Below are 14,787 nucleotides of genomic sequence, written 5' to 3' on the forward strand. Positions count from 1 at the left end.
CAGAGATGAGTCTTTGTCTATCAATTTGTACAGATTTCATCTGATGATGCAGCTAAAATGCTGCGAGAACAGTCATGTCTTTCCAGACCTAGACAAACATAATACAGTGCAGAGTTTCCTGAGAGTGGAGTCAGGTTAACATGAGAAAACACAGTAACAGAATGAGACCTAGTGCGCTTCAGTCCAGGATTATATTGGATACACGGCTTGTTAATCTCGTGTAGTACACCGAAGTGCTGCCTCCAATGTTTGATCGTGCTGCCACCCGGTAGCTGGACTTGCAGTTGCAGATACTGGCACGGGCGGGTTGTATTGTGACGGTTTGCGCCAGAGCCTCACGTCCTATTATGGTAGCTGCTGCCGTGGTGCTGGTGCGATATGATTGGTAACCACATATTCTAACTTGATACACTAATTGTTATCTTTATCTTTTTTTTATTCCTGGCTCAATATGCTATTCCAGTGTGGGCTGGCGATTCGAGGAGCGTACGCGTTCCGTGTGCACGAGTACTCCCTCTCGTAAAATTATTGTTGTAGCCGTTCTGTCTTAATGATATGCATTGTCTCTCGACTCAGTTCTCCTCATGAAAATAAATAATAAATCTGGACATTAGCTTTACTCTCTTTTAGGACAGATTTATCTTTTTTTGTTTGGGAGTATCATTTACTGATATGGCATGTGTAGGGATCCATAAGGCACTTCCAGAGTGATATGTAACACCACTGGCCTACAGGGATACTGATACAAAAATGTTTCTCTGATGGAAAGCAAAAATATAATGTAAATAAAAGAATGGTGACTGCTTAAAAGATGAAACTAAATGGGAAGACTCACGTCTCTGCCAGGGGCGACAGTATCAAGAGTGGGTGCGTATGACGTGTAGTTCGGCGACACTAGTCTTGGAGGCAGCTTTTGTGTAAACTTTCAGACCCTAGGATCTACAAGCTAGGAGAGGCAAAGATGCGGGGCTTCCGGGAGTGGTTCAACAGCCGACTGCAGGATGCGATCGACGCGGCGGAGCGGGAGGAGGGACTGCGGCCGCTCCCGCCCGGGGAGTCCGACAACAGCTTCTCGGCAAACCTCGCCTCCAGTGAGTATTCGCAGCCGACTCTGTCTCGGTTCTCGCTCACGCGTGAGAGCTGCAAGAAGTGTTGAACATAATGATACCACCTGTTGGCTTTGATGCCCGACCTCATCAAAATTGCAGAGAAACCTATAGTTTTGTGTGTGTGTGTGTGTGTGTGTGTGTGTGTGAGTGTGTGTGTGTGTGTGTGTGTGTGTGTGTGTGTGGTGGGGGGGGGGGGGGGGGATTACAGATCAGTCTGTTGCTATAACTTGCATTACAAAAAATAATGTAGAAGTAAAATAAATTTCTGTTTGCACTTGGGATGTCACACACTCCAACATCATTACTTTGCAAGTCAAAGCTGACATTGGGTATCAGAAGGTTCTAGCCTCTTGCGCCTTTTTTATTTACAAATTTTTTTTGTCCATCAAACGCTTGTTGAGATGTTGAGCCAAGGCAACGTGGTTATTGAATGATCCACTCAGAGCTGAAATTAAATTGAAGAGCAAAAAGAAAATTAAATAATAAATAAAACAGATTCACGATAGTATATGCACAAATGATAAATTGCAGTATGAGCTCTTAAATTAATGTGAGAAATTTGTGTACCGAATCAAAGGAGTGTACCACAAGAAAATCTTTCAACTGAAAATGTGAATGTTTATTACTCAGTGTTTCAGTGCTGCTGGAAAACTGTTTAAAGTGAAATCTATTTCAATACTGCTCTCATTTCCATTTAATGACTAAAAATGTGTTGCCTGAGTGTAAATAGCTTCCTTGTCTACTGTTTGATGAAGGGATGAAAGAGTTAGAATTCTGAGGTGCGTAAGAAGACCACCACTGCTCCTTCTTCCTTATCCTTGTCGTGGTCTCCCAGCTCTAGTGACCTCAGTATGAACACCATATTGAATTCTTATCTTTCCTGTCCCTCTGTACGGGTGTTGTAAACCTGTCGGAAACACTTTCACGAGCAGTAAGAATGTTTCTTGTGGTTCTGGATTAATTCGACTTTTTCACTTGTGTATGGACAGACAAAAGAAATTTACTGGGTTGTGGGCACTACATAACATAGGAAATTTTATAAATGCTACTTGCATTTCTCTTATCAAATAAGCTGTGTCAGGTGTTTCCATCATGTTAAAATACAGAATTTTCCGAGAAGTCTGCATGTCTCACTCAGTCAGCTGTATTCTGTTTCTGTGGCTAAAAATAGTGTTAAATGCCAAAATAATTGGTACTGGACTTTTAGCAAGACCCTGAATGTGGTTCGTGGACAGTGTTATGAGAGACCTACTGTAAGTAAAACTGCTGGGAGGATTGCAGGAAAGAGCAATTAGGTATAATTAAGATGACATCTCAAGGGAGTGGGTGATCCTCTCAACCTGATCATGGCAACAAAATATTTAATTATGATGAAAATTGACTACGAGAAAATTTGTTTTTGTTATTATAATAGTGTGTCCATTTTCATGTCTTGCAATGCACATGAAAGAAATACCACAATGCCATTGTACGCTCACTGTGTGGGAATTAAGTGGTGAGAATTGCGGGGTTGGGGGGTGGGGGGTTAGTGCGGTAGAGGGAGGAGGAGGAGGAGGAGGAGGAGGAGGAGGAACAGAAAAGAGCTTAGTGTTGCAGCCATGGCTCCTAAAGCCCTCAGCCTCATAAATCAGGTGATACTGCAGCACGATTTGGTTGTCAGAGTGGCTTTGCCACGAACCAATCAGTTATTGTTACATCAGCGGAAACGTAACTGATGAAAGAAGTGGTCTTTTTGTAAAATTTAAATGATAAAAAGTACTCACATTAGGGCAGTCTTGAAGTAGTTTTGAACAGACTATACTGCATATTCAGAAATTATTCTGCCGAGCAGGAGGACACCTCAAGCAGATATGGTTTCAGCTTTTGTTTGAGGTTAATTTTATTACCTATAAAATTCTTTACATCGCTGGGTCATTGGTCAAAGATTTATACGCTAGAATACCTCACTCCCTTCTGCTCTACACTAAGACAGAAAGATGGTTAGTGTCAATAATTTTTCCTTTCGGTATTTATGAATGTTAGTGATGTGTGTGTGTGAACGAACTTCAAGGGTAAATATATTACCAGGCTGTCATCGGTATGCCCAGCTGTTTAAAGAGATGTCTACAAGAGGCACTGAAGGGAATGCCATACATTATCCTTGTACACACATCTGGGCGACACCATATCTTCAGTGATAAGTTATCTAACAATATGAGGCCATAAGACATCAGCTAATGAAAATAGGAAAAGCAAGTCGACTTTGACATTTTGCATCTGCACAATCTAAACATGACCCGCAATTAAAAAGTCGCCTAAAGAACAGGCTACAGACTCCAGTAGTAAGAAGTTATTAGGAACACATTTATATAATTTGAAAACATAATGTGATGTTATGTATTGCAGTTTTATGTACAATTATTAATGGCTTTTGTCACCTGGCAAACGGAAAGAAAATGCCACTGAGGTTAAAGTGATTATAGTATCTTTCCAAATTCTGATATTTTTTCCATTGTAAGTGACAGAAGGTATATTTGTAGGTGTATAGCCAGATCGACAGTTCCAATTTTTTGCACACTGTTTTGACGGCTAGCTGTGATGAGTAGTTGAATTTTTGCACAACTATATTGAGGACTAGGTCACTTACTGAAACAATGGGGTAGAACACAGAACTGTTGAGACGGCTAAACACGTGGAAGTATATCTTCAGAATTTAAAATTTCATGAGGCCATTGCAGTATGCTTCCTGCGACTTTTATATGGTGTTTTATGTTTTCTCAATATTACAGGTTTCCAGACACTGACTGCTTTTCTGGAGAGATTAATAGAAGGTCTGTAAAGTGAGACTGGAACGTTTGAAACACTACTTCCCTCGTGCTCTTGTCATTCTAGTTTTTTAGCCAGTGGGAGTGGAAAGATGAATCCTTCCTTTCACCCATCCATTACTATAAAATTGTGCGATTGACAATAGGCGAGTTCCGTGCCCTGTTTGGGATGTGGTGAGGCATGTCAATGCCAGGTGTGATGAGTCCACAGTTCTGGCTTAGCTAAAGATGTATTTTCTTTTAGGGTAGGCAACCATTTTCTATCTGAGACTGGGAGAAGTCTTACTGTTGATCACTCACATTGGATATCATCTGACAAGAGCTCTGTTTTCATAGAGAGTTGTGATGTCAGTTTGATCCTTTCTCTCCCGAGATGTGAGTGAGGAAGTGGTTGACGATTACTCAGAAAGGTGCCTGTCACAATCTATGACTGCAGTTATTTCTGGGATTAATTATCAGATACAGAGAGCTTTGAAAATATTCTGTCTACTCTGAAGTAGTGTCATCTACAACAGATTTGAATGAGCAGAGAGAGTTTCAAACATCTGTCAGGAGTTAAAATTCTGGCTGATTAGGCTAGGATTAGTCTGACCGCAGTATCTGTTGTGTTTTTAAATACGTCACCTAGCGATCAATTGAGTTTGTTCCTACTGCTAGAAAGAACTGTCTACTATATAAATTGTTTTTTCTTACTGATTTTATGTTCTTGTCTTTCAGTTTAATCAACTTAACTGAAAATTATGTTCTCCTGGGTTAGCACTTTCCTTCATCAGTCTTTTGAATTATGAAACTGATAGCTACCACATACACTATTTCAAATCCTCACATCAAGTTTTGGTTTTCCATGCCCCTAAATCACTTAAGGAAGATGCTAGGACGGCTACCTTCAAAACACATGGCCGATTGCTTTCCTCCGCCTTTTTCAAAGCGAGCTTGTGCCCTGAATATTGCTATATGATGTCTTGATTTACAATTATTTGCTTGCATTTTTCCCATTTACAACAGCCTCAGCACTCATTTTCTGATAAAGATTTTAAACAGCACTTAGCAGGCGGCCTGAAATTCGTTACTTGTCCACGATTTTCCATAGTTTGTGTAACCATACTTTCAAAAGCTTTGAAATGATATATAAAGGCTGTAAATATAGGTTTGTTGAATTCCTTATGTTTTTCAGTTAACTGTGTCATACTAAATAAACAGTCTGTACATGATTTGGAACTCTGATTGATTAAATTTCCGTGCCAGACAAGGACTTGAATGCAGAACCGTTAATGGGTTTGAGTCCTGGTCGGCTGTTTGCTAGAAAGTTTCAAATTGGCTTACTATCCACTGCAGAATGAAAGATTCATTCAGGAGTCTTTAAAGGACCTTACTCTTATAAAGCTGTGTTGGTCACTTAATAGCATTTTTTCTGATATCCCATAGTCTGACAAAAAACCTCACCCAGAAGGGAAGGAGTAAATGAAATGGAGCTTTATGGGTTGAGGGAGTGCCTGATGTTTCACTGATTGCAAAATCGAGTCAAATTTATTGTTAATTTTGCAGTATGAGGTGAGTTACGATCCTGAAGTTACACTGCTTCTGGCTCAGATGTGTGCATCGATTCACTCGGGAAGGGTGCTGTACATTTTTTGTACCCTTTCCTGAGGTAAAATGAGAGGATGGGATGTGTCTGTGATGTTCCAGCCGTGACCCGAGGTCGTACCCAGCGACTCCCTGCACCTCGGCACCGGGGATAACACAACTGTGTCTTTCGAAAACATCGGAAGAACGGGACTTCTCCAGGTTGCCACCGTACTTGTTGACGATGGCTGTCCAGAGTAGTGCAGAACATGATGCGATGCCATTTGTCAACATTCTGTGCCTCTCATTCGAGGCACAACTCGACAAGTAGCTCTCTGTGTTCTGCTTACGACAGCTTCCACTGGGAAGGCAATTTTGTTGTCTAGTTGTTACTGATATCCAGTCAATGGTGCCGGGTGACAGTATGTCTTGTCCTCGGATTGAAGGGGTTGCAAAATGCTCAGTTTACAGTATACGATCTTCCCTGGTAGTAGTCAGATATGATTGACTGGAACCTTGATGACTGGTAAGCCTGTCCTGTGGGCCACTGCCACATCCAAATGCTCCATGGATCTGGATATTATATGATATGACCAGCTGTGCAGATGGAGACCCACAGAATGTCCCCTTCTGAACTCAGTAAGGTGTTGGAAATGCTGAATCATCCGTGTACACATTACTGCACTGTCCTTCACTGTGATTGCTCAATGTCTGATGCTGTTTTTGTCCCTCACATACCCTAACAGGCCTGGCAACGACATTAAACATATACTGCTCTCTAGTGGCAGTCCTACCTGTCACTGAGAATTGCAGGACTCATCATTTAGATACCCGCTGATGACGTGTGTATATATATATCAAGTTAGAGTGGCATCTGACTGTGTTGTCTGGGTGATTCACTTTTTTGTCAGGTGGTTTGTGTTTCCCTCCTAGTTTTCATCTACATTTTTTTCAGGAAACAAACAACATGTAATTGTTTGAGAAAATAAGTGAAAAATAATGGGTAACAGAAAATGTTGATATTATTGATGTTAGGAAGAATTCTGCTGACATATTCAAATACATACATCAGAAAAAGTTTTGCATCTCCCCGGCTTCCAGAACTACTGAAGATATATGTTGACTGTAGATATTTTATCACACACACAGTGTCTTCGACTGTTCAGAGATGTCATTAAACACACACAAAGATGTAAACAACCATGCATGAGCAGTACTTAGTAGACGGAGGGTCCGACAGCCTTATCAGTTCCTGTCATTCCACCAGGAAGGAGGTACATGGCTCGTGTTGTCTGTGGTTCCACTGTGCCTAAATGGTCAATACTGCAGTTCGATCACGTTCGCCTTGTAACTTTGTGCCAGGAAGGAAGGACTCACAACGAGGGAAGTGTCCACGTGTCTTAGAGTGAACCAAAGTAATGTTCAGATGTGCTGGAGATACAGAGAGAGACAGGAACTGTCCATGACATACCTCGCTCAGGCCGCCCGATGGCTAGTATTGCAGTGGATGACTGCTACATACAGATTATGACTCGGAGGAACCCTTACGGCAAAGCTACCATGTTGAGTAATGCTTTTCATGCAGTCACAGGACATTGTGTAAAGACTCAAACAGTGCGCAATAGGCTGTACGATCTGCAACTTCATTCCTGACATCTGTGGCGAGGTCCATCTTTGAAACCACGACAACATGCCAAATGGACCGCTTAGGATTGGCATCATGTTCTCTTCACTGATGAGTGTCGCATATGCTTTCTGCCAGACAATTGTCAGAGACATGTTTGGAGGTAACCTGGTCAGGTTGAGCACCTTTGACACTCTTGTCTATCAAGCGCAGCAAGGTGGAGGTTCACTGCTGTTTTGTGGTGCATTATGTGGGGCTGACGTACACTGCTGGTCATCATGGAAGGTGCCGTAATGGCTGTACAATAAGTGGATGCCATACTCCGACCGATCGTGCAACCACATCGACAGCATATTGGCGAGGCATTCGTCTTCCTGGACACCATTTTGCGCCCCCACTGTGGTCATCGTGTAAATGACTACCTTCAGGATAACAACGTCGCTCGACTAGAGTGGCCAGCATGTTCTCCAGATGTGAACCCTATCGTACATGTCTGGGATAGATTGAAAAGGGCTGTTTATGAACGACGTGACCCACCAACAACTCTTGAGGGATCTATGCCGAATCGCCGTTGCGGAATGGGACAGTCTGGACCAACAGTGCGTTGATAAACTTGTGGATAGCATACCACGATGAATACAGACATGGATCATTGCAACAGGATGTGCTACTGGGTATTAGAGGTAACGGTGTGTACAGCAATCTCGACCACCACCTCTGAAGGTCTCGCTGTATGGTGGAACAACATGAAATGTTTGGTTTTCATGAGCAATGAAAAGGCTAGAAACGATGTTTATGTTGATCTCTATTCCAGTTTTCTGTACAGGTTCTCGAACTCTCGGAACCGAGATGATCCAAAACTTTTTTGATGTGTGTATAATATATTCAAAAATTACTCTCAAAATAGTTTTTTTTTTTTTAATGTAGTATGTTTAAATTTTCTGAAGGGTTTGTGATGCTGTGCCCCTCTTCACGTAAATGCACTGTTAAAGCAGATTGGGGATTACTAAAGTTAGGGTTGTCCTGAAATCTTATATCTTATTCAAAATGACTTACCGGTTGGCCCTATTAATTTCTTAGGGCAATTCCACTTATAATTTGTATAATGCCATGACTATGTTAGCAGTGACAATTTTTTATTGTCAATCTGGCCCCTTTAAAAACTTTTAGGGTCCTCTCACTATAAAAGATGTTTCTTTTTTCTTTTTAGATGCAGGGAAATTGTAAAACTTGGCACTGCAACCATTAGTTCGCCTTAAATAAATGGAGCAAGTCTTCGTTACCTTTTGCTCGCCATAGTATTGACAATATTCACTGAATAGTAAATTTTGACTAGGAGCTAGATGGGTATTCATATGATCTTTTAACATTATGAGTGAATTTTAGATATTCCTTTATTAATTTTAATATGCACAAAATGTGATGACACTGTATTTTGCTTGTTTCTATATAGGTTGCACTTTGATGTGTTTTTAGGCCTCGAAACCTGTTGTGTTGTAATGAACAAAAATTTTACCAGTTATTAGCAGAATTCCTCGTAATGTCATGACTTTCAGCAGCTACGGATGCTCAGAATATAAAATTGTTGAATTTTTGTGGTGTATAGTTAAGAACTAGATGATACAATCGATGCGACAAATCGTGCCACATTGCAAATTTTTGTCGAGATTGAGTGCCTTGCTGAAATTGGCGCCCATTTTGCTGTGTCAGCTTATTGCCTCTTTCCACCCTCATTCCCATTGTACAGGCCATCTGATTGTAGAAGGTCCCTATAAGGCAGTGAGTGGTAGTGGTGCTACAGGATGCGTGAGATGGCTGTGTTAAATGAAACGGAGGTCGACAGGGGAGCAGTGAATTAAGGTGATCGTGATAATCGAACAGCAGTAGCATTCTGTACTGGAGAAACAGGTCCGCTGTGGACGAAAGATAGGAGGGGTTTGTGTTTGTGTTGGTGTGCAAACTAAATGTGACAGTTTCTTTTTAGCAGAGCAGAAATGTGATTTGTAGCTTCTAGTATGAGGCTTACTATTTCAGTTATTGCAAAAGCATTGAAAGAAAAATATGTTTTGTAGAAATCATTTTAATTTTTCTCAAAATATTCACCTTTAAAATTTGTATGCTTTTAAATATGTTGTAACTAATTCTGGAAACATTTTACGCTCTTATTTTTAGCCATTCTCGGACCCATTTCCCCTTTCTCATTGATTTTCATTGTTAATCAGTTGTAGCTAATGTAATGGCTGCATGTGCTTTCTATTGGGTGATTGACACCTTAACCTTGTAAAATCATGTTACCAACTGACATAATTATTGACAGTGTATGTTACTTCAGTATACTGAAGGCTTGCCAAACTGGTATTGTCAGTAAATACTGAATGTGTGCAGGCACCTTAAGAGTTAGTCAACTGAGGTTTTCCTTTGTGTAAATAGTTACAGTGCACCTCATTTCTCAGCTGTGATAGTTAGGGCTGTGTTCAGGTGTGTCCTGTTAGCTGCTTCTAATATTGAATTAATACACCTACAAGTTCAGAGCATCTAGCTTCATTTGTTGGGAGTGAAAGCTTTGTTCCACTGAATAATTTCTTGGAGGAAGGATTCATTTTTCCCTTTACTATTAGATTCCATTTGTTTTCAGTGACTGATAATTCAATAACTTGAGTTCATAAGAATTTCGTACTTGTTTAAAAACAGTGTATGTGATATCAATATGCAGTAACATTTTCAGAAACTGATTTTGCCTCTATTTGTAAATGATTTTGTTTTAACCAGTGTACAGTATGCAAAATTGCACATAAAAATTGTGAAAGTTTATCTTTGAATGTACTTTTAATTTTTTACTAATTATAATTTATTCTGCTTTGTTTATAACTGGCTGCTTTGTGCTGCTGTAGATTAGCTGTGGTGTTTGGCTGTTGCTGCTTTGCTCATGTAGTTGGCTTTCAGTAGACCTTAGTGTTTTTATTTTGCTTATTTTGGGTGCTCATAAGTTGCTTATCACAGAGGTATTGCCAGGGGATATTGCCTTATCCAGTATTGAATGGGGCCACATTCTCTGAAAATTTAATCACCTCATTGAAACAGTATGATTATACTACTATCAAAAAATATAATTATTTTTTCCCCTTGTTCTTTAAGAAATATATTTGACTGTGCATAGTCTGGATAGAAAATAAAATCTGTAGTAGTCCAGTAAATCTCTTCTCTGCAGTCAAGACAGACAAACTGTGTAAAGTGAATCTTCTCGATGAACTGGAAATAATTGGTCTTACTGTTCATAAATAAAAAAAATACTCTTCTTAAATGTCAACAATCCTGCCCAGATGAGAAGTAAAGATTTTATTTCAGTATGTGTGATATGATATCCAGTTTTAACATTTGTACTCACATAGGCAATCAAATGATGACTGACAGTTTTACATTTGCATTGTGATTATTTACAAACAACAGAAATACCTTATAGTTTCACTTTCATTGAGGCATAAACCAGATTATACAATATTGAATGAGAATGTCTCCTTTCTGGGATGCTGCAACAGTCATTTAAATGATAGACCACACACATCCAGTCTTAGATTGCACACTTCTAACATGTTATAGTATCACCTGTGGAGGTGCCCATTGATGTGCAGCTTGGGAAAGATGACATATCCTCAGTATGTACAAAAACAGATGAAAATATGGAAATCAGCGTGCAACATTAACAAAAGCTCACACATTTCAGAGTCTCTTCATAAACTGGTATTAAGAGTATTAATTTCCATGGTTTTCTTTTGTAGAATACACCTAAAACATCTTTCATGATGCAGTAAGTTCCACCACAGTATAGTGTTGTATCTTTTACAGAGATGTGCGAGGTGAACCCAGAAGGTTCTCCTTTGTAAGTCAGTTCAGAAATTGCAGGAAGGCAAGTACATTCACACTAGTGACTTAGTTGCCGTGATTCAGCCATGCGGTTCAATTAAAGCCGTGCACAACTCTCTCAGGATTGCCAGCCACGCAACTGAACTGCTCGGCAGAGACTCTGTGGCAACAGCTGCGTGCTCATGTGAGCCAGTTATTAGCAAAATGGTGAATATTTCATAGAAAAAAATGTGAGAGAGGACACCTGTGCAGTAATCATTAGAGCTCAGTGAGTTCTACACGACTTTGTTCGCTAAAGAGATGGGTTTATGTTGGCTGGAACTTTAGAAATAACTGGTACAGAGATATGGAGCACCGTGCTATAGAAACCACTGTGCCACGGGTATCTGGGACAAATTCACAGATTACCTTGTTAGCCCTGAAGAGGCTGTTCTTAGCAAGTGAATAAGATATAAAATGTGTTCCAATAAATAATAAACAAACCAATACATGTGGCATTCTTTTTTTTATACAGTTTTATTTTCAAAGTAAAGACACATTTTTTCTTCTCCCAATCATTATGTTTGACGATCTTACTGCTATAATCCTTATTTCCTGAAACCCAAATTACAGGACGAAATTCTGCTTCAGTGATGAAAACTTCCAACTTGCAGCATGAAACATAGACAAAAATCTTTAAAACGACACAGGAAAAGCCCGTAACTTGACAGTCGCAAAGCACAAATGACCAAAAATGCTGTACAACGTGGTGATATGGTAACTTTTATCTCCTTTTTCTGCAGCCGCACTGCTAGATCGCCGCTTGAGAGAGGATCGAATGTGGCTGAGATATCTTAAAATGTCGTGGGGCCAGTGGCTGTACAGCATGTCATATGGTCATATGGCCAATTTGTAAGGCCTTATGTGAATTGCCTGTTAAACGAAGAATGCGACTCAGCCGTACAAGTTTGTAAGGAGCCTATCACTTCCACTAACAATTTTCGGATTGACATCAGATTTACTGCTTATTGTACTTGGAGCAGTATTAAACCTTATGATGAGAATTAAATGAAACCATTCTTTTTTTAAAGCTTGTTTGTTTATGGTTATTCACAAGCACACCACAAGGCTACATTTTTGGTAGCATTCTGGTGCACTTGAAAAGTCAGTGTAGATGAAATTGGCCAATTATGGTGCATAAAACCAGGAAAGATAGTTTCACTTAATACTTGTAATAATGTTCACCATTGTGATGAATTGATAGTATTTTCCTTACTACAGCTAAGCTGCAGCAGTTTTAGTGATGTCAGGTAAGTGGTCACATTGTTGTGACTGAGGCTGTATCCTGGTGATAATTATTTCAATAAAGTTAATAGTTTATCACCTTGTTATGCTACAGATCGTTTATGCATTTTCTTACATAAATTCTTTTTGCACCTTTCTAGCTATTCTTATTTTGCCCAGATTTGAAGCATATGTATTCGTGATGATGAACATTAATGGTTGTTATTTGATCTACATTTGTGAAATAAACTTGCCTGTTAAAGATCTGCCACTATTGGAGCATGAAGCTTTAGTTTATTTTTGTCACACAGCCACGTGCGGTATTTTGGGATTGCTTTCATACCTTCAGAAGCATACAGTACATTTTGTATAGTTTAGAACACATTTATTTTTAGTATTTGAATCAATTTCAGATGTGAAGTTAATGGAGCTAATGGTGGGAGTGAAATCATTAAAGATACAATGAAGAGCTGTGTGTTTGTAAGGCCTGTCCAAGTTGTCCGCTTGTGGTGCGAGAGAGAGAGAGAGAGAGAGAGAGAGAGAATAAACTTTACGTAGTTTGGCGCAAGTTCCCAAAGGTTACCAATGCTCTCTCATGTAGTAGCACAGTTGAGTGAATACTGTCCACTGCCACTTGGAAGTCACACGCTCTCACTCACTTGCACATAAGACGCGAATTAGCAATGTGCGCTTGCGCAATGCGCTTTGCCTTACAATTACACCTTGAGCATCCTTCCTCTTCCAAATCTGTGCCGTTAACGTTAATAGCTGTAACAAGTTCTGTTAATTGTGAAGAAAGTTGAAATTTATAATCAGCTGTCACATTCCTCAACATGAATGTTTCTCATTTCTCCTGCCTAATATAGGTCTCATTGTCAGTGTGCTTTAACTGCAGACTGAATGCTCAAATTATTTCATCAGTTAGATATTCATTCATGCACATTTACAGTCCTTTAACTAAATCGGTGATCTTTAATTATCTTAAGTATTCGGTTACACATAATTGTACTCAGTCATTTGGGATAGTACTTGCAGAATGGTCCATTTACAGCACACAGTTCCTCCTCATAAAAGAAGGAAAATCATCAGCTAACAGCAGTTATAATTCTCAATGCATTCCAACACTTCCTGGGCCTATTAAAACTGTCATGTAATGACAAAGCTGATGGGATCCTCATTTCTGTAGCCACGCCGTAGGGCCACTTGTCTGTCCCTCCGACACGGTGAGTGTGGAAACTGGCGGTTGCCTGCTTCTGAAGCATCTACAGAGTGGTGGGAATGAATGCCGTTCACACAGGTTCATCGTGCCGTTGGAGTGCTCTGATGCATTGGCCTGAAATGATTTCAGTAAAGTAAATTTAACATTACTGTCCATACCGCGCTGACAGGTGTAAAGCGCTCTCTTTCAGTTATTTTAGTTATTTTCTGCCTATCGGACTCGAATGTGGCAGTTATATGTAGAGAAGTAAACTCAACTGTGTGCCTAATGAGAACATGTCTCTCTTATGAATTCCAGTTGTTCAGTTGAAAAACAGAAAATATCGCTCTGAAATAATAACAATCTTTAGCACATAAAACACTTCCTTAATATTGCCTAAACTCGTATAGTCGTTTGTTAACAGTTAAGCTCGTTTCACATTCATACTGAAGCAACCATTGCTACATTGTTAAACAGGTAATCACTGATCACAAAAGCCTTTTCATTACATTCTACTATTATTGTGTTCCTCCACAAAACTTATAGACTAACAAACTTGATACTGTTTCAACCTAAAATCTCGTAACTAATCTCCTGTGCCGTTCTGTGAAATGACTGAATTACTCACATTATTGAAAACTTACTTGGTCTGCTTTGATAATGTGCAACTTACATTTTGAAGCCTCTTATGGCTTCATGGAAGATATAGACATTGTTCTTGCAAAACCGTATTGGGAAAATTATGGATATCATGCTGCTGCCACGATTGTATATGTTGTGTAGGGACTATGAGAATAAAGTAAAACGACATCAGGGCACATAGACATATAGACAGCCAGTATGCCTCTTGATCGGTGTGAGACTTGTATAGGACAGAAACGCGTGAACAACGGTAAAAAATATCTTCTGCCATTTGCTGTACATAGGCTTGGGGAGTGTGTGTGTGTGTATATACTTTTGTAGTGGTATCTGTCCCTGTATTGTGAATTATGCATCTTTAGGTAAGAATTCTGAAAGTGATTTCTTGTCATTTGAACACACTGTACATTACCTTAGTGTTTTTCATATTGTATACAGGGGGTTTGAGTATTACGGCTACACACAAAAGGGGTGAATAGATGACTATAAATAATCCTAATAAACATAGATCCAGAAACAAGCGATTACCCTGCTACGACGTTTCCACAAGTGCACTTCACACGAAACAACCATTTCGATGATGTTCCAGATATTATGAAATTTTGTCACTATTACGAATATTTTTAACATCGTCTGGATTAGACATGGAAATCGTACCTATTGGTGGTGTGTGAAAATTTGTGCCGGATCTGGAGTCGAACCTGAATTTTCCGCTCATCACGAGCG

General features: G+C 39.7%; 1 protein-coding gene across 4 annotated transcripts in view; it reads left to right on the forward strand.

Moving 5' to 3' along the window:
• Window positions 1-14,787, forward strand: part of LOC126294968 (dynamin-like 120 kDa protein, mitochondrial) — a 190,238-nt gene that overhangs the window by 51,206 nt on the left and 124,245 nt on the right. For 2 of the 4 annotated variants that reach the window (XM_049987196.1, XM_049987197.1), the window contains exon 4: window positions 930-1,091. The exons of 1 other annotated variant lie outside the window; for it this stretch is intronic. In XM_049987196.1, coding sequence (XP_049843153.1) covers window positions 930-1,091 — 162 coding nt within the window. Of the gene's footprint in view, window positions 1-929; window positions 1,092-3,877; window positions 3,920-14,787 lie in introns of all 4 variants that reach the window. One more of the 4 variants, XM_049987195.1, reaches the window with a different exon arrangement.

This window comes from Schistocerca gregaria, chromosome 11 (assembly GCF_023897955.1).
Source record: "Schistocerca gregaria isolate iqSchGreg1 chromosome 11, iqSchGreg1.2, whole genome shotgun sequence".
In the NCBI taxonomy this organism is placed as follows: Eukaryota; Metazoa; Arthropoda; class Insecta; order Orthoptera; family Acrididae; genus Schistocerca; species Schistocerca gregaria.